The following is a 19,236-nucleotide window of genomic DNA, read 5'->3' as shown; positions in this document are numbered from 1 at the left end:
ACCTTTGTTTGATTTAAGAAACTTATCTTGGCCCTAAATGTATACATTTTTCTCGAACTTTTATTGTAAAACCCCTATTGACTACTTTATGTCCGACTTGCATGTTCTTTAGAGGACTATAAGAATAACTTATCAATAGAAATGGACAATAAATAGAGTACAGATATAATCCACACACAATTTTGGGAAAAATCCTTCAATTTGTTTATTTTTAATTGCATTACTAAAACCTTAACAACGGTGCCTGTTTTGAATTATATATACATATATATTTTTTTAATTATTATTTTTTTTTTTAGGGGAAGGGGTATGGTTTGAATTTTAAAAATCCAAAAATTAATTTGTTATGAATAACAATTCAAAAATCCACAATTGTTACCAAAAATTAAATTTTTTTGAAAAAAGTTCCAAAATTCGTAGTTATTCACAAAAAATTGAATTTAAAAAAAAAATTCAAAAATGCAGTTTGTTTTTTTTGAGAAAAAATTCAAAACTGAAATTTCATAAATTAATTTTTTTGGAAAGTAATAAATTTTGTAGAACAAAAATTAGAAGAATTAAATTTGTTCGAAAAAAAATTGGAAAAAATATATTATTTGGATTTTTTTTTCGGGGGAGGGGGGTCTATTGCCCCTCCAGCCCACCACTAGTGGACGGCCCTCAAATATAAATATATATATATATCTGTAGATTTATGTTGTTTAAGGATAAAAGTGTTTTGCAAACGTCCAAAATTATAAAAAAAATATATAAATTGTATATTTAAAAAGTAGATATATTCTTTTAAAAACTTTTGGTGAAAGCAGATAAAAATAATAAAATTTCCCATAAATCTATGTGAAAAACAACACTTTATTCCCTTAAAGAAGAAATTTATAATCGTGTGAGGTTTGATATATACACTAATTTAATAAATTAAAGTATTAAGAAAAAATATAATTACTTTGAAAAGGCATATATAAACTGCATAAACATAATATTTTCACCTTATAATTAAGGATTACATTTTACCATGTTGTTTGAGGATTTAGAATATCTAACAAATAAATAACTCAAAATGAAATTGTGAAAAAAAAAAAAAAATTAAAAAAACATGAAAATTTCTTTGATCATAATATTGTGAACTATCGCATTCACTTTTGTAACTAACTTTTAATATGAGACTACTACATCAAGAAAAAAGAAGTAAAATAAAACTTTGCTATCATTTTCTTACAAAAGAAACATAAATTAATCAAAAAACCTACAAAGGACCCCATATTTGTGTAGAGACAGTATAAAAAAATACTGGAGTTTTAAAGAGAAAAAGGAAAAAAACTTCATTTTTTCTTTTCTACCTATTTTTACTCAATAAGAAATTACTAACATAAATTTCATGGATAAAAAATTACACTAAAACCTCAAATATTTTTTTATTCTGGTAAAATGATAATATTATAAAAATATGTAAAGTTTTTGATAACGTATATTTCCTATAAATTTTAGTAATATAAAACAGCTCAATTTGATGTTTATGTTATCATCACATTATATGCTTGATAAGAAATTGAAGTCGTTCATTCAATTAACTCTTTTTTTTTTGATAAGTCATTGAGAGTAGACCATGATTCAGGGTCTACTTTCACTTTGAATTTAATATATTTTCTTTTCTATTTCGATCCTAACTTCTCACATAAAACATCAAGAGTGACTTCATTTAATAACTATAAATGACCTCCGAATTGGCTTCAAAGTTTTGGGCAAAAAATGACCATTCTAATTAATAAGTATTTCTTTACAACCTAAGGAAGCTTGAACATTTTTCTGTTTGTTAGGTTAAAAAATATATAAATTGATAGACAGAATCAGTTTTTATGAGATGAAACAGTTTGTAGTCGCTAAAAAATAGAAGATTTAATGAATCTTCTTTTGCGTAGCGGTTTGAGGCAAAAAAATCTAGTTGACAGAGAAAATTTTTATAAACATCTAAAGAAGCTTGAATATATTTTTATTCATTGGTTAAAAAAATATAAAAGTTGATCCATGGAATCTGTTTTTATGAGATGAAGAAATTTGTACTCACTAATAATAATAGGACTGTTTTTTTATCTTCAAACTGTCGTCGACGCCTCCGGACAAAAATGTTCCTTTTAATTAATTGAGAATTATTTTTTTATATCTAAGGAAGCTGGAACATTTTTATATTTATTAGTAAAAAAATATAAAATTGATAGATGGAATCAGTTTTTATGAGATGAAAAATTGGTTGACGATAATAAATCATGAGAGGAATGTCAACTTTGTGTTATGCTCATTCTTTTCCGGTCACTGAGCCTCGTACAATTCACATCCAGAAAAGTGTAGATTCTGTGATTGAAACTACAACAGTCTTAAAGAAAAGATACATAATTTTAGTGCGATGATAATGATCAAACTCCATGCCTCATACTTAATACCCCAGTCCATGGAATTCTAGACACATGGAAAACTAACGCTTTTAATTTACTTTTTTTTCCTCATAGATTAGGTGCTTTGTTATTTAATTTTATTTTTCTTATACGAAACAACGAAATATGGTATTATTCCTCATTTGTATAATTTGGGTTGAATCCTTGATTATTCACGGAATATTCTAATAACCGTGAAGCCAATATGGTCAAGACTAGAATCATTTTTCTTAGTAGCTTCTACAAAGAAAATCGATGTAGTTTGATTTAACTGACTCTATAATTACTTTTTTGTATGATTACTATTACATTAATGATAATAATTAATAGAAGAGACAATTATTTGATCGTAGTTATATAATATATATGTACCTAATGCATTTGAAATCATATTTCAGATCTTTTTTCATAATGTCAGCCTGCTTTTGTATACCAAATTATCACAGTGGATACAAAAATGCACCAAAGGACCCTACTATGTCTTTACACTCGTTCCCTCATGATGAATGCTTAAAAAGTGCCTGGCTTGGAGCAATTCCTAGGCAATAAGGTGGAGTCTAGGCACTTTCTAAGAATTCAAGAGTTTGCTCTCTTCGTTTTCAAGACGATGATTTTCCTACAGAAAGTCAAGATAATCTCCAGAAGAGTAAAAAAACAACAAAAAACAACAGTTAAAATCGGTGGATCTGATCTCCTGTAATGGAGGAATCCTTCAATGTGCAGATGCCCCTTCACATCGAGGTCTGTGATAGTGACTTCTGACCTCATGAATAATTCCATCTATGCTCAATTATACATAAATTCCTTCAGATCTTTTACGGAATCATCGTATACTTCCACATATATGAACCAACTAGTTTTGTGCTATTGTCTTCGTAAATTTTGATTTGACGAATTTTTACAAAAATGAAAAATAAAATTATCATCTAAACAAATTTTTCCTGTAGATATGTTAGTATGTTATTTAAAGATTATTACACTATTTATTTTCTTTAAATGTATAATAATAAATACTATATTTACTATTAGGATGCTCCCCCACAGCAAAAGGGGTCTAAACAATGATGAAAATCCACTGTAGATTGGGCATGTTAAAAATAAAAATCAACCAAAAATCAACATGGTAATCTTAACAATTTGAAAAATGTTTTAGAAGAGAGAAATAATAATGCTCATGACGTTTCATTAGATAAGCTACAATCAGCTGTGACAAGAAAGGAAGGAGAAAAAGATATAAACAAGGACTTTTGCTTTAATTACTCCAATGGCAATGCCCAATTCTACTCTGAGTCCAAAGAGGACTTACAATTATAACTCTGCAACAAATCCTCAGGGTTACACATCGTCTTTTATGGGAACAATCCAACGTTCAAACAGTTTATATATAGGAAAGGATGTTCGCTACTCAGGAATTATATAATAATGACAACTGCTAAGAAAAATAGAATTAATTCTTTATACTACCAATTACAAGTTAGCGGGCCAGAAAAAAATAACATCGGATTTATATCATCGGGTCTAAACATTAATAGGAAATTACATGGGCCATTCTCAATGTGATTTCCCGCTCCCTCCTTGACGCAAGCAACGGGGGGGGGGGGTAACCCTGTGCTATTTATTTATAAATTGATTATATAACTTTATAAATACACTTGTAGGAACCACTTTTATTTTTTTTAATGGAAACTAGTTTGATAGAGAGAAAAAATGTATCTACATGCTGCAAGTATTCGTTGAAGAAAATATAATAATAAAGTCTACTATTGCAAAAATATCAAGTTTTTTTATATTTCTTGTATTAAGAATTACATTTTATACTTGTATTCAACAACGCCAAAGTTGGTATTTCAATACCAAAGGAGAGAGAGAGAGAGGCAAAATGTATTGAATAACAAAAAAAAATAACGAAATTATTTTTTTATTTTCGTAAAAAGTGATAAGTAAAAATGAGCAGTGATTTTTCGAGGGTCTCTTTTCTCTCAGTTTGGATTCTTTTCATATGTTGCCCTGGTAACTTAAAGACCCAAGATGTAGTTGCACGCTTCCAGGATAAAAGGAGCGGCTTGGAAGGGAGTAAAGGGCCTGCGCTCAACAATTTAGTTGTGGACAAAGTCACGGGTCTTGTTTATGTAGGAGCCGTTAATCGACTCTACCAACTCCATCCGGATCTAACAAGACGTTTAACAGTTGTTACGGGACCTCAAGAGGATACCCCTCAATGTTCCGTCATCCCTAAATGTCGATTTCCAACTCGACTTACAGATAATGTTAACAAGGCCTTGGTGATTGACTATGCTGAATCCCGCCTCATTGCTTGTGGATCCTTATTCCAAGGGGCCTGTAGTATTAGAAGTCTCAGAAACATCTCTCATGTGGAAAGAGAAGTATTAGAGTCTGTAGTTGCCAATAATGCAACTGCGTCGACAGTTGTTTTTATTGCGCCAGGACCTCCGAATCCACCAATATCACGTGTCCTATATGTTGGAGTTTCATTTACTGTGAATGGACCCTATAGAACTGACGTACCCGCTATCGCAAGTAGAAGTCTAGAGGGAGACAGACTGTTACAAATAGCGGAAATCAGTTTGACGACAGGAACCCGCATGCATATAAACTCCATAGTTAAACAAACTTATCCTATCAATTATATATATGGATTTAGCTCTGAAGGTTTCTCATACTTCCTTACTACTCAAATGAAACGCACTGAAGCATCACCATTTCATTCTCGATTGATTAGAGTTTGTCATGACGATCAAGATTATTATTCTTATACAGAAATTCCAATTGAGTGTATCAGCTCAAATTCATCAAAAAACTATAACCTTGTTCAGGCTGCTTATCTGGGGAAACCAGGATCTGATCTCGCATCTAATTTAGGCATTACAGTTCAAGATGACGTTCTTTTTGCGGTGTTTTCTGAGAGTGACTCCTCCGAAGGAGAAATTTCTTCGAAGCCTTCAAAAAACTCTGCTCTCTGCCTTTATTCTTTAAAGTCTGTTCGAAGAAAATTTACGCAAAATATTCAACGTTGTTTCAGTGGAAAAGGATCCAAAGGACTTGATTTCATTTCTACGAGCTTCAAGTGTATCAATACTCGATTTTTACAAATTGGGGAGGAGTTTTGTGGTTTAAACGTTAATACTCCCTTCGGTGGTGATCTACCTTTAACTGTCGAGCCTGTTATCACCTTTGACAATTCTTTACTAACTGCTGTAACTGCTATGTCTACCGGTGATTATACTGTTGCATTCATTGGTACAGGAGATGGCTACCTTAAGAAAGTGGCAGTTTCTTCTTCTAACTCTGGTTTGGAATACTCGACTATTCAAATTTCAAAAGAATCCAAAGTCAACCCTGATATCGCGTTTGACTTAAAGCGAGAGCATATTTATGTCATGACAGAAAAAACAGTTTCAAAAGTACGGGTTGAATATTGTTCTCGTTATACGACATGTGGTGAGTGTTTGGCAGCAAAAGATCCATACTGTGGTTGGTGTTCATTAAAAAACAAGTGTTTACTAAGAGGAGACTGTAAAAATGATACCATGAATCTCTTGTATTGGATTTCATACAAAAGTGGTCTCTGTACCACAATAACTCAAGTTAAACCTAAGGAGCTTCAGAGAACCACTTCAAGCATGCTTACTCTAAGTATAGATAATCTTCAATCTCACTCAGGTCAATTTATTTGTGTTTTTGCTACCTTGGGAAAAACACTTATCACTGATGCAACACTTACTTCAAATAAAATCACATGCATGACTCCCACTAATGACCTTTTACCTCTCATTCCAGCTAATGAGCATAATTATACATCTGCTCTCTCTGTCAGAATGTCAAAAGGCCCGGACCTTGTGTCAACTAATTTCACATTCTTTGACTGTAACACCTTTAATACATGCAGTTCCTGTGTCTCCTCTAATTTTCCATGCGATTGGTGCGTTGATGCTCATCGTTGTACTCATGACACGGCCGAATACTGCCAGAACGATATTCTTGTAAGAGCTAAGAGTCTTGGTCCATCAATTCGATCAGGGCCAGGGTTTTGTCCTCAAATAAATATTACTAGTGATGGAGGAAGTTCTGAAATACTTGTTTCCACTGGAATTAGTAAAGCTATTCGTGTAAAAATATATAATACAGCAAGTTTTATGGGTAATACTGGCTTTGTATGTCAATTCAATATTGAAGGAAGATCCACTAGTACTAATGCTCAAATGCTAGGAGATATTATTTACTGTGAGGATATGGAGTTTTCTTATACTTCTCGCGCTCCTAAAATGAATGCTCTGTTTGCTGTTATTTGGGGAGGTTCAAAGCCTCTGGACAATCCAGATAACATCCATGTTTTGATTTATAATTGCAAAGAAATGGCAGATAGTTGTGGATTGTGTTTATCATTGGATGAAAAGTTTGAATGTGGCTGGTGTGAGTCTTCTGGAATGTGTGAAGTCCAGGGCAAGTGTGGAAAGGATGCAACATCCTGGTTGAATCGTGACAAAACGTGCCCGAATCCAATGGTTAGTTACTTGTTCCAGATATATACCATATTCTATATTGAAAAATCTAAAATATTCCACGAGTTTGATTATGGTTGTACTTTTAAACTTTTTCCAGGTCCTGGATTTTCATCCCACCACCGGTCCGTGGGAAGGAGGAACTAACATTACAATTCATGGTATAAATCTCGGAAAACAATTCAATGACATCTATGGCGGCGTTACAGTTGCCGGAGTATATTGTGATCCCTATGAACATTTATATCAAAGAACGGAAAAAATAGTATGCAAGCTAGAAGGCCCTGGAACGCTGGAAAAAAAGAATGGGCCTGTTATTGTTCAAGTAGCAGACTTTAGAGGAGAAAGTACAGAGGACTATGAATTCATAGATCCTCAAGTGAAATATATTCGTCCTCTAAGTGGTCCTCAATCAGGAGGTACTCGAATCAGGATTATTGGTGAATATCTGAATGCTGGTTCACATATAGAAGCTATCATTGGAGATTCGCCTTGTCAAATAGTAGAGACTAGACCAGACATGGCCATTTGTATCACTTCCGCTTCCAAGTCACTTTCGAAAGAACCGGTCAAAATGATCTTTGACAAAGGTATACGTGAGTTGGAATGTCAAAAATATGAGTATGTCGAAGATCCTATTATTCATTCTGTATATTCTGGATCACTCGGGGGTGGAGTGCAAAAAATACTCAAAGGAATTGTTTCCGGAGGAATAAATATAACAGTCGTAGGACAAAACTTCAATTACATTCAAGAGCCTATATTCTACGTACATTATAAAGGCAAGCACTATTATTCAAATCCTTGTAATGTTGTCAATAATAAGAAAATGTTTTGCCTCAGTCCAAGAGTTGAATCATTAGTATCAAAAGCCTGGATTAATATAAATCAACCCGAGCCCATCGATCTAAATTTTGGATTTGTGATGGATAATGTAGACCGAGTGCAGAATATCTCAAATGTTTTGAATTCTTATTTCCTTCTGTATCCTGACCCAGAATTTCATAAGTTTGATGAAGAAGATGGAATTAAATATTACAAATTTGACTATTTAACTCTAAATGGGAAAAATTTGAACCGAGCCTTAAAAGAGTCTGATATAAAAGTACGGATAGGCAAAAAATTTTGTAATGTGACATCACTTTCATTAAATCAACTCACTTGTAGACCTCCTGAGACGAAGCCTGAACCCTTGACTGACATGTCTAATGATTTGCCTGAAGTTATTGTTATGATAGGGGATAATCTGGAGTATCGGATTGGTCATCTAAGTTATCCAAGTGTAAATTTTGCTTCTTTTTTCAATTAAATGCATCATTCTTTTTTTAACAATCTTAAACATTTTGCGATTTGATAACTATTGAGCTTGGATTGAACTATACATTGAATATTTTCTATGCAACTAGCTATGATTTTCCTCGTCAATATGTAATATGAATTAGTTATAAGGGTCTAAAAAAATTGAATTTTTCTGGGAATAGATATAGATTTTTGAATTTTTTTTCGAATAAGTTGAACTTTTTTGTGAATAGCTATGGATTTTTGAATTTTTTTTCCAAAACGTTGAATTTTTCGTAAATATCTATATATTTTCAAAAAAAATTTCACAAATTTAGTTTCTTGTGAATTTTCGATTTTTGTTTTAAAAAACTTGAACTTCTCCGTAAATAGCTATAGAGTTTTGAAATTTTTTTTTTTAAATATAATTTTTTGTTAATATCCTATTGATTTTTGAATTCGTTTTCCAATAAGTTGAAGTTTTTTTTGTGAATAGCTATGGATTTTTTAAATTAAAGAAAGTAATAATATTTGAATATTTTTTTCAAAAAATTCCATTTTTCTTTGAATAGCTATGGATTTTTGAAATTTCTTTCAAAAAATTTAATTTTTTGTTAAAACCCTATAGATTTTTGAATTCGTTTCCAAAAAGTTTAATTTTTGCGTGAATAGCTGTGGATTTTTTAAATTAAAAAAAAAAGAATAATATTTGAAATCTTCTTCCAAAAAAATTAATTTTACGTGAATAACTATGGATTTTTAAAAAAGGTTTTCCAAAAAATTAAATTTTTTGTCAATAATTATGGATTTTTGAAAAAAAAAATTCCAAAAACCAAGCCTCCATCAAAATATAATCCTGCTTACGCCTCTGAATATACGTTTATTATGACTATTTTTAATCCCTATAATAAACGATTTTTATCAGAATTAAAGGGTTTTGCACTTTATAGTGAGTAATTTTAGACATTTCCTATCTACATCTATAACTAATACAGTTGCACAAAAAAATATGTGTTGATAATTCAATTACTGTCGTTTCCAGTTAATGATACATTATTTATGTTTAACTTTTAAAAAGTTAGTCAACATTCCTTCATCTGATTAAAAAATCGATAAATTACATTAACATTAATAAATCACGGAAAAGTGTGGAAACTTTTTTGTAAGACGCAGTATATTAACAGGACTATTTATATACAATTTTCTCTCATAATTCAAAGTACTCTTATCAAAGTAAAATTGTTGTTGATGTTATCTTCTAGAAGTGACGACATATGGTCTTATATATAAAAATAATGAATTATGCAAGTAGATGTATCAGGCGTGTTCCCAAGATTATACATTGGGGCAGATTGGTTTTAGGAATTTTTTTGAAAAAAAAATCCAAATTATAAAATTTGGTTTTAAAATGTCAAATATTAAAGATTTTGAAAAAAATATTTATATATAACATTCGATATTTCTTTTTTTAAGTCCACGACTATTTGCATAAAATTTTCTAAAACCTATTGGCAAGTAATTTCAAAAATTCACAGCTGTTTAAAAAGAAAAAATGAACTTTTTGGAAAAAAAATGACAAATTAAATTTCCACTAGATTTATTTATTGGAAAAAAAAATGGAAATATTAAATTTTTTGGAGGAAAATTTCAAAAATACATAATTATGCCTAGAAAATAATTTTTTTTGGAGACAAAAGTAATAAATACATCATTATGCACAGAAAATAATTTTTTTTGCAGAAAATTTGATAAATTAAATCAAATTTCAAATATTAAATTTTCTTGTAAATTTTTTTTTTTTTCATAACTTTGAAAAGTAATTAATAGTTAAATGCCCGTAACAAATAAGAATCTGAATCGCAAATTTAAAATTATTTTCCCAATGCCGATCCTAATTCCAGAAAAAAACACCCAATTCTCTGATTCCGATTAATCGTCCCATCACTAATATTTGCGTAGTTTATTCACATAAAATTGATCAGTTAATTTTTAAGTAATTTTATGTTAAAAACAAAATTATTTAAAAAAAAAGAAAAAAGAAAATACTTTTTCTCGAATTGTCTTCACATAGAGAAAGAAATTGCTAGATGCAACAAAATGAAAGGATGATTAAGCCAAAGAATCAACTGACATAAGGGGTATAATATGACGTCAGATTTGTTCATTTTTCTGACATTAATAACACTATCCAACAAAATGAAGGTCTTCAAGCACCATCAGCCTGCAACCCACATTTATTATTGTTGTTTAAGCCGTAGAACACGAATATGATCATTAAAACTTTCAACTTTTACAGATTTGGCTCTTTTAATTTTTATTAAAAATCAAGTTTTTAAGAGTATAACTACTAAACTATAATATACTGGTATATCCACAGCTAAAACAATATTTATTTAATACCTTCACATACAAGTTACATTCGTTTCCGGAACGGAGTTCGTCAGTCAAAGTTATTTGTCTCAAAGGAAAATAACTTATTAAAAATCAAGTCTGATGTGACTCTCGCGTTCCGTCGCCCACTCTGAACCAGATTGAAGCTTAATCCAAATTCGTATATTGTGGCTGTTGTATCTCAAGTTATTGTTGTATTGTTGTAAGTGACTATTTGTAACATAGTTGTAACCTGAATGACATTTTTTCCCAAAGCTGCGACCATTGTCCTTTAATTCTTGAAGATTTAACTTCTACTATAATATAATATCATAGTTGTGCTAGGATTTACCCGTCTTATAGACTTCATTTCGAGTTATTTTATTAATAAATACTAAGACAAACTCCCTAATCCTTTTCCTAATTCCATTTTTTAATTCGTATTTAATATATGTTCGTTTCCCTTTTTTGTTTTTTGGATTTTTAATTTTTTGGTGCTATTTTCAAATTTACAACCCATATATGAAAAAAATAAATTTGAGAACCTGGGAATCGAACTTGTTTTATGAAAAAAATAATCAACTTATTAGGGAAATACAAACTTGCCCTCCACATCCCATTAATCTGTTCTGATCAGAGTTAACTATGGCCTTAATTGCGTAACTCAGAATTCTATACAGCTTTTATTTTAAGTTTAAAATCTGTCTCTGTTAGTGAAATAAATACCCTGGTTATACGTTTTTCTTGGCAGACGGACATACAAACAAACACCTATTATAATATTATATTATAATTGATTTACCCTGATAAAAATACATAGGGTATTTATCTTAAAAACGGAGACAGATATAGACTTTAAACATACAATCAAAGTTGGTCAGAATTCTGAGTTATGTATATAGGGCTATGTTTTTATTCTGATTAGATCAAACTCCTAGGCTTTTGATGGAAGTTTTTTTAATTTTATTTTTATTTTTTCATATAACAAGATCGATTCTCCGTATCTGAAAATTTTTTTTAAGGTATAGGATGTCTTCAAGAAAATGCAGCAATAAAAATTAAAAATCAAAAAAACGATTGTACTAACGGAAAAAAGGAAAATGTATATTGAATACGAATTAAAACAGGGAATTATGTAAATGACTACATTAAAGGAAGAAGATGATTACCGAGTTAGTCTTAGTATGTATATTCATACTGGTTGAAGGAGGACCATATATTTTTAATTGTTCTAATTATTTACTGGCCAAAGAGATGGAAGGACTTCAAATGCTGTACTTGGACAATTTTTACTAAGTTATTGAGTAATTGAAAGCATTAATAAAATAATTCGCAATAAATTATATATATTGGGTACGTCCCAGTATATGTATAAAGTAATCGATTGTGCGTAAAAAATGAGGAGTACCACTGAGGATTTGTTACAGAGTTATATGTGTAAGTCATTGTTGGAATTGGAGTAGAATTGAAGATCGAAATTGATGTAATTTCTGCATAAATCATCGCTAGATAAGGATTGGGGTTGTGTTTATTTCTTTCATCTCTCCCAGCTGTTCCCAACTAATTGATTGAAACGTTGTGACATAATCTCATCTCCCTAACATCATTCAAACTGCAAGGGTTTATTTATTTATGTTCATTCAGACTATGTTCATTTACCAAAAAAAAGAAAAAGAAGATCAAATTCAATATTTTCCTTTTACCCCAATTTTATCTAATAGATAATGGTAAAAAATACATTTTGATACCAAAATCATATCCCTAGCTTGAATATTAAGGAAGTTATAGCCAATTTATCATCGGAGTTTCATACCTTTTTTTCCTATTGTTTATGATATAACCAACACCCCAATCTTTGATCTAACAAAAAAATTTCAATAAAGAAACAATACTTTCTTAAGCATTAAGAGAATTGAATGAAATTTTCAGGAATGGGACAAAAGATATTACCTTGCTACTACTTGCAATTTTAAAAAAAAGTTAAAGGAAAAAGTACTTTTGTATTGGGCAGTAATACAGATTGAAGGTGCTAATGTCGGATCAAAACTAATGTACTTTTTATCAACAAATTGATCAGCAATTTTCCAAAATACAAGATAAATACATGATTTAACATCAATGTACCTTTTGTTTGATCCATTATACGTTATATGTGGTTTTAAGTCCTATCTTTAAGTAATTTATATTCCAGCAAATTTTGCTACTAATCAATGCAACGTATTGAAAAAAAAAATTAAAGCAACTGAAAAATTTGGAATTAAATGCACATTAAATATACATGACGTCCAATCGATTTGCCTCATTTAATATATGAAAATCCAGTATTACAATGGAGATTCTCAAAATACTTCTAGACTTTTGCCCTTGTCTTTTACAAGTTTTTTTCCGCAGAGTGAATCGGCATTTTGTACCATACCTATACTATGCTGAATTTCCAATCCAAATCCCTTTGCTGTATCTATGTATTTCTTTCTCTATGTTCTTATTTTTTTTAATTACTGAACTTTTCACGAAATTGATTAAGTAAAATCTTGTTGTGGGATTTTTGCTTAACAATGTTATTTAGGTAGGAATTAGTGACCCAAAAGTAACTCATGGGCAAAGACATGAATTAAGCATGGAATATATGTACATTGTACATACTTTTAAGTATACACATAAGGGAGATGACATTAATTTTATTACCACATCTGCAGTATTCTTGATTATATTGTCGTTGTAATTATGTATGTGGATATACTGTACACTGTAACTTCCTAATTAATAGTAACATTCCATAAAAAATCTTTCAGAATCTATCATAGAAACAAACTAGGTATATTTTTGTATTTTCTTTAAAAAACACCGAAATATGTTTGATTATATTTATAAGAATAACCATATCCTTATAAGTAAAGAGAGCGGGGATCAAATTGTCGCCAAAATATTTTTCTACAAAAAACAACACAAAATATACATTTTTTAACTTTTTTATTGAAAATTAAAACTATGACGAGCATATAGGTATAAAGTAGCCATTCATTCGATATAATCACCGTTGGCATCAATAACAGCCTCAATACGGCCTCTGATCCGGCCGCAGGCACTTCTGACCATCTCATTGTCCATGTTGCCGAATACCTCCTTGATGGAGTCCATCAGGCTGGCCTTGGTGCTATGGGGATGTCTGTTGGTATGTTTCTCGACATAGCCAAAGACAAAATAGTCCAAAGGATTAAGGTCGGGAGATTTAGGAGGCCACAAACCCTTGTTTACGACGTCATAAGAGTTCTCGATTAACCACTGCATGGAGATTTTGGACACATGGCAGGGTGCTGAGTCCTGTTGCCACACCCAGGGCCTGTTTCCGGCCTTCATGGACCTGGTAAGGTCATCCTCAACCATCTTCTTCACCTTTTCGACAAAGTCGGTATCCCTGACCTTTCTGTCGGCGCCCTCCTCCTTGGGTGCCCTCTTTATGGTGGCACCAACATCCCAGGTGTCCTCTAGCTTCATACGGATACGCTGAACAGTCTATAAATTCACTCCTAAGGTTGAAGCAATCGTTGAATTGGAGATTGCACCTCCACTATTAACCAATGCCATTACAACGGCGGACCTCGAAAGCTCCTCGTTCCACTTATAGCACTTTATCTCCTCATATGATGACTGCATGATGCTAACTGAACTACGTATCGTCAGCTGACGAGAATAGCTTTCCTATTTGGTAACTGGTTTTTTATTTGATAATGTCGTCTTCAAGTTATCAAGGTTTAAAGTAGGCGACAATTTAATCCCCGCTCCCTGTATATCGATATACTACATCAATATGACTTTAACCAGATAAGACCGAATTAACACCTTCTTCTTGACAATAGTTGTTAATAGTGTTACCTTCCATCCATCTATGCTATTTAATCTTTCTTCTCAAAGTGTATGTGGCAAATGATTGGAAAATAGCCAATATACAGGGTAGGGAAACAAAACGTGGACTGTTAATGAATGATTATTTTTAATTACTATGAAAAGGTTAAGTGGTTATTTTTTGATATTCTGCTTAAATCGTCTTATTTACATAAACAAACTTTACTAATCATTTAGTCATTTCATCATCATGAGTGAGAAACAACCAAAAAAGCACTGCATCTTAGATCTCCTTCATGCTGGAGTTGATATGATGAAGATGATAGACAAACAATGGCCTCTGATGGAAGGAAGATGCCTCCGTTCTTTTTCAAGGATGGACAGAAAATCGGCCAGGAGGTCTACTATAAGGCCCTTTAGGTACACCATCTTGCTATGACCCTAGACCAAATACCCGGAGGGTAACTACGTGTAGACTCAGGACGGTGACTTTTCTCACACGGCCGTCTTTTCTCAGAAGTTATATGCAGATAACATAGCTCGATTCTGGTCTAAAGAAACTCCCCTTCCTCACCAAATTGGAAGCCAATACACTTCTCTGTATTGGGCACTTTGGATAAGGAAACAAACAGGACTACACACACAAATGTGGACTCACTTAAGACCTCCATAGTGGCTGCATGAGACAATTTTTCGGAGGAGTTTGTCATCAAGTCCTACATGGCCTTCAGGCGACGTGTAAAGTCTGTGATTGAAAATGAAGATCGACATATTGATTAAAAAAAGTTTTGCAAAAACTTTTTCAACATGTTTTGTAAATATTATTGTTTAGCCTATTATTGAAATCATAGAACTATTGATATTTTTCTAAATCCCTTCCTCGAGTCCACGTTTTACTGCCCTCCCCTGTAGTTCCCATCTTTAAGAAGGAAGATCCTCCTGATCTGTCTAATTACAGACCTATATTTCTTTCAAGTCATGTAGGTAAAATAATGGAGCGGATCGTTAACCGGAAGCTACACTCATTCTTTCAACGTAATAAATCAATAATATCTTAACAACTCAAAATAAGATGGCTTTTTCAACCTCTCCTCCATTGATGACTCAAAGAGATTAAAAATACAACTAACATTATATTTATTCATAATGAGTAATACAGTGCTATATTTACAGTGTTTGGTTTATTTTCGTATAAAATCATGGGAAAGATACACATTGCACAATGTTACCAAAGTAACTACTGAGCTACTAAGTCCGAAAGTATTGAAACTAGTAGTAACAATACTTATCTCAGTGATTTAAAAAATTATATAAATCATCTTTTCTGATTTAAATTCTGTCTGTGATATCCATACCGAATCATTTAACTGGAATGTTACATGTAGAATCCTTATAAATATTAATAAATGTGTCTTGCTTCCTTTCTCCAAAAAAGAGTTCATCTACACAAGTCTTCAGGTGGTAGATGATTACTTAGACTTATGAATTGATATCTCTCGTGATTTGAGATTTAAGAGGGATATATGTACATTGCATTATATGGAAGGCAATATGATACTTGGGAAATTATAAAAAGAAGCTTCAAAAACTAGTTACCCTTCGTTTACGGTAAAACTATATAAACTTTATGTACTCTCAATTTTAATGTAGGCATCTGAGATCTTGAATCCTTCCAGAAACTACTTGATTAAGTCCTTAAAGAAGGGGCAACCCAGGTTTTTGTCGTTTTTTCCGTCATTGGGAGATAACGAGAACTATGAATGCAGACTTGGCTTCATCACTTTGTCTCATAGACGTCTTATTAAGGATATAATTATGCTCCACTGAACTTTAAACAAAAATATAAGCCTATCTCCCCACCCTGCATACAAAATAAAGTCTATCTCTTCCACGAAACGAGACTCTCTGCTAACACCACCATCTACATCCTAAAACCAAAGATTGACATTTTTAAGGATAGTTTTTTTTACAGATGGACTAGTCTTTGGAGTACAATTCCTTTTGCTTTCACCAGGGAAGTAAGGCTGACCTCAAGCAATTTTTAGTCGATTTATTTTTTGTGTGACACGTATTTATATGTATATATATTACATTTGGGGTTATTTCATTATTTTGATTGGGTTTTTTTATGTCTGTGCACTGCCACGTTCTTTATAAAATTTTAATATTCGAATTTTAAATGCATCACTTTTATTAAGAATGATAATATTTATATTTTGTAAACACTAAATATAAGTCGAACTTTCAACTAGTTGTTGTTGCTAGTTGAAATAAAAGAAAATAAATAAAAAGAAAATATTTATATTTTTCCAGTATGTAAGAAAAAAGAAACCAAAAATGAACATGGTTACGAAGAATTCTTGTGAACAGCTTAGATGTCATGTAAACAAGTAAATTAATCTTAAACATATAATGTTCTAATTTGTTATAAAATGATACATTGACAATGGAGAGAACCAAATAAATAAATAAGAAGTATTGAATAAGTCTTGAGCCAGGTCTTTAACTGTATTTTTGAAAGGTTTAGAGAGTTTTCAAAGATAAAGTTGTGATCATTAATGAAAAGTTGTTGTTCCTATCTTTTAAACAGGACATTGCAAACAAATATATCTCACTTATGGACAAAGATAGAAATAAAAAGGTGAGAGACTGCAATTTTGATCTGTGCCTGCTATTACGCCTCGGACATTGCCATATCACTAAAGTAGCCCCAAGTAGCCCATCATGATGTTTAAGGTCAACACAATGACTTCTGCAACTCTCCATACGGAATTGTTGATATTTTTGAGTCTAAAATGCCCTCTCTTCCAACATCTTTGACGTACTTCTCAGAAGCCTTTACCACCTTTGACAAGATATATCCGTATAGGGACTTCTGTTTTTGCAAATTGGCCCATGAACATGGCCAGGGTGGTTCTCATAAGAGTATTTGACAGCCTGGGACGCTAGCTAGACAATGTTACATTTTTAAATACTTTTTCACGATAAATAATATGATTTTTTGCAAAAGAACAGATGTTTCACTCAATTAAGTCAAATTGTTTTAAATCACTTAATACTCAAATTCCCATAATTAAATTACCTAATTTCCCTAATGGGATATCCCTTTAGATTGAAGTAAGCAACAGTTGATGTTATTATATATACCCAGGGGTGCACATTTGTTATGTTAATCGATATTAAATTAATATTAATAGAAGAAGATGTATGAGTAATATAATTGTGGACATTTCAACTTTATAGTGTGCTTCAGAAAACTTATATTTAAGTAATTTTTATAAAAATGAAACTATTCATACATGGAATATACATGGAATATTCAGGTATTGCATTGTCCTCATGTAGAGTTTTGTCTATCCTATATAGTATTAAAATAATTTATATGTGTAACTGATGTTCGTCCTACTGGTTAAAACAATGATAAAAACTTCAAAAACGGGGACTGATACAGACTTACAACATAAAATAAAAGTTTTTCAGAATTATTTAGTGAGATCAGATTCTTTCTTTTTTTGCTAATAGTTTAAATGTTTTTTATTAAAGCAGGATTCATTTCCCGTGTCTCAGCGTTATGGATTGTTGATTCGAAAATACACCAAAAAATGAATGATTGTACTAATGGAAAAAGGGAGAACGTATATTAAATAAAAGTTAAAAAAAGGGATTTGATAAATGAAGAAAAAAAAAGATTAGCGAGTTAGTCTTAGTATGTATCTTCCTTATGCTTGAAGAAGGGACATGTAAAGGTCATAATAAATTATAAAACACAAGGTCAAGCATTTGAAAAAGTTGCTTTATAATTACCCAAATCATTATTTTCACATTGTCAATTATATGTTGGATTTTCAAGAGTGTCAAAAGGGGTTGCAGGTTTTTATTATATTTACATCAAATGGACAGACAAACAACCAAAAATATTGTACATAAGCAGGTTTTACAGTAGAAATGTACATATTTTATATTCCTAGTTTATAAGAGATCGTTTTACTTTAAAACTTTAACATAAACAAACTAAAAATAAATCAAATCTGTATAATTTTTCATTGGTTATCTATCAAATAGTGTGTTTGTACTAGTCTTTTATTTAAAATTATTCATCTCATTTTGTGGTTGCAACTTGTACAATATTGCAATTTGTATATATTTACATTTCAAAATTGTTTATTTCACTTCTACGTTCGTTGTAAAATCTATTAATTTTCTTTTTTTTTTTAGCTAACGATAATACATTTATATTTTACGTTTACAAACTATAATGTTTTAAATGTTGACCGTTATAAGCTTTAACCATCCCTACTCGTCGAAAATGAATAAATCATTTTATAGTTGTTGTACATATGTACAAATAAACATGACAGTTTCACACTCTGAGAAAAGCAAAATGACAAAAAAATAATAATAATAATGATTATTCTATTTTCTTTGTTGCTGTCCACAACAGGGCATCTTATATATACTACACGTATTATAAATATATCTTCAAAAAAAACCCTTATCTTTCCAATCATAGAAATATAATGAACAGAGTCCACTCATAAAAGAAATTAAGTGTTCGCACAGGGAAGGTACATATTGAGTGGCGTCCGCAGGAGGTGGGCTATCCAAATTTCCAAAAAAAATAATTTTTTCAGTTTTTTTTTCCAAAAATTAAATTTTATATAAAAAACGATGGATATTTGATATTTTTCCTAAAAAAAGTAATATTTAAAAAACAATTTCAAAATATTTAATAGTTATAATTTTATTTTTGAAATTTATTATCAAAAAATTTAATATTTGAATTTTTTTATCAAAAATTT

The 19,236-nt window shown here is 31.1% G+C and overlaps 2 protein-coding genes across 2 annotated transcripts in view; one reads left to right on the top strand and one right to left on the bottom strand.

Moving 5' to 3' along the window:
- The window catches only part of LOC121118089 (uncharacterized), a 77,508-nt gene that overhangs the window by 48,013 nt on the left and 10,259 nt on the right, over window positions 1-19,236 (bottom strand). The window lies entirely within an intron of this gene.
- On the top strand, window positions 4,111-10,517 carry LOC121118088 (plexin-A2). Its single transcript, XM_040712631.2, has 2 exons — window positions 4,111-6,949; window positions 7,047-10,517. Exons 1-2 carry the CDS (start codon window positions 4,373-4,375, stop codon window positions 8,253-8,255), a joined length of 3,786 nt encoding a protein of 1,261 aa, XP_040568565.1. The 5' UTR covers window positions 4,111-4,372; the 3' UTR covers window positions 8,256-10,517.

This window comes from Lepeophtheirus salmonis, chromosome 5 (assembly GCF_016086655.4).
Source record: "Lepeophtheirus salmonis chromosome 5, UVic_Lsal_1.4, whole genome shotgun sequence".
In the NCBI taxonomy this organism is placed as follows: Eukaryota; Metazoa; Arthropoda; class Copepoda; order Siphonostomatoida; family Caligidae; genus Lepeophtheirus; species Lepeophtheirus salmonis.
This window is presented reverse-complemented; position numbering and strand designations above follow the sequence as displayed.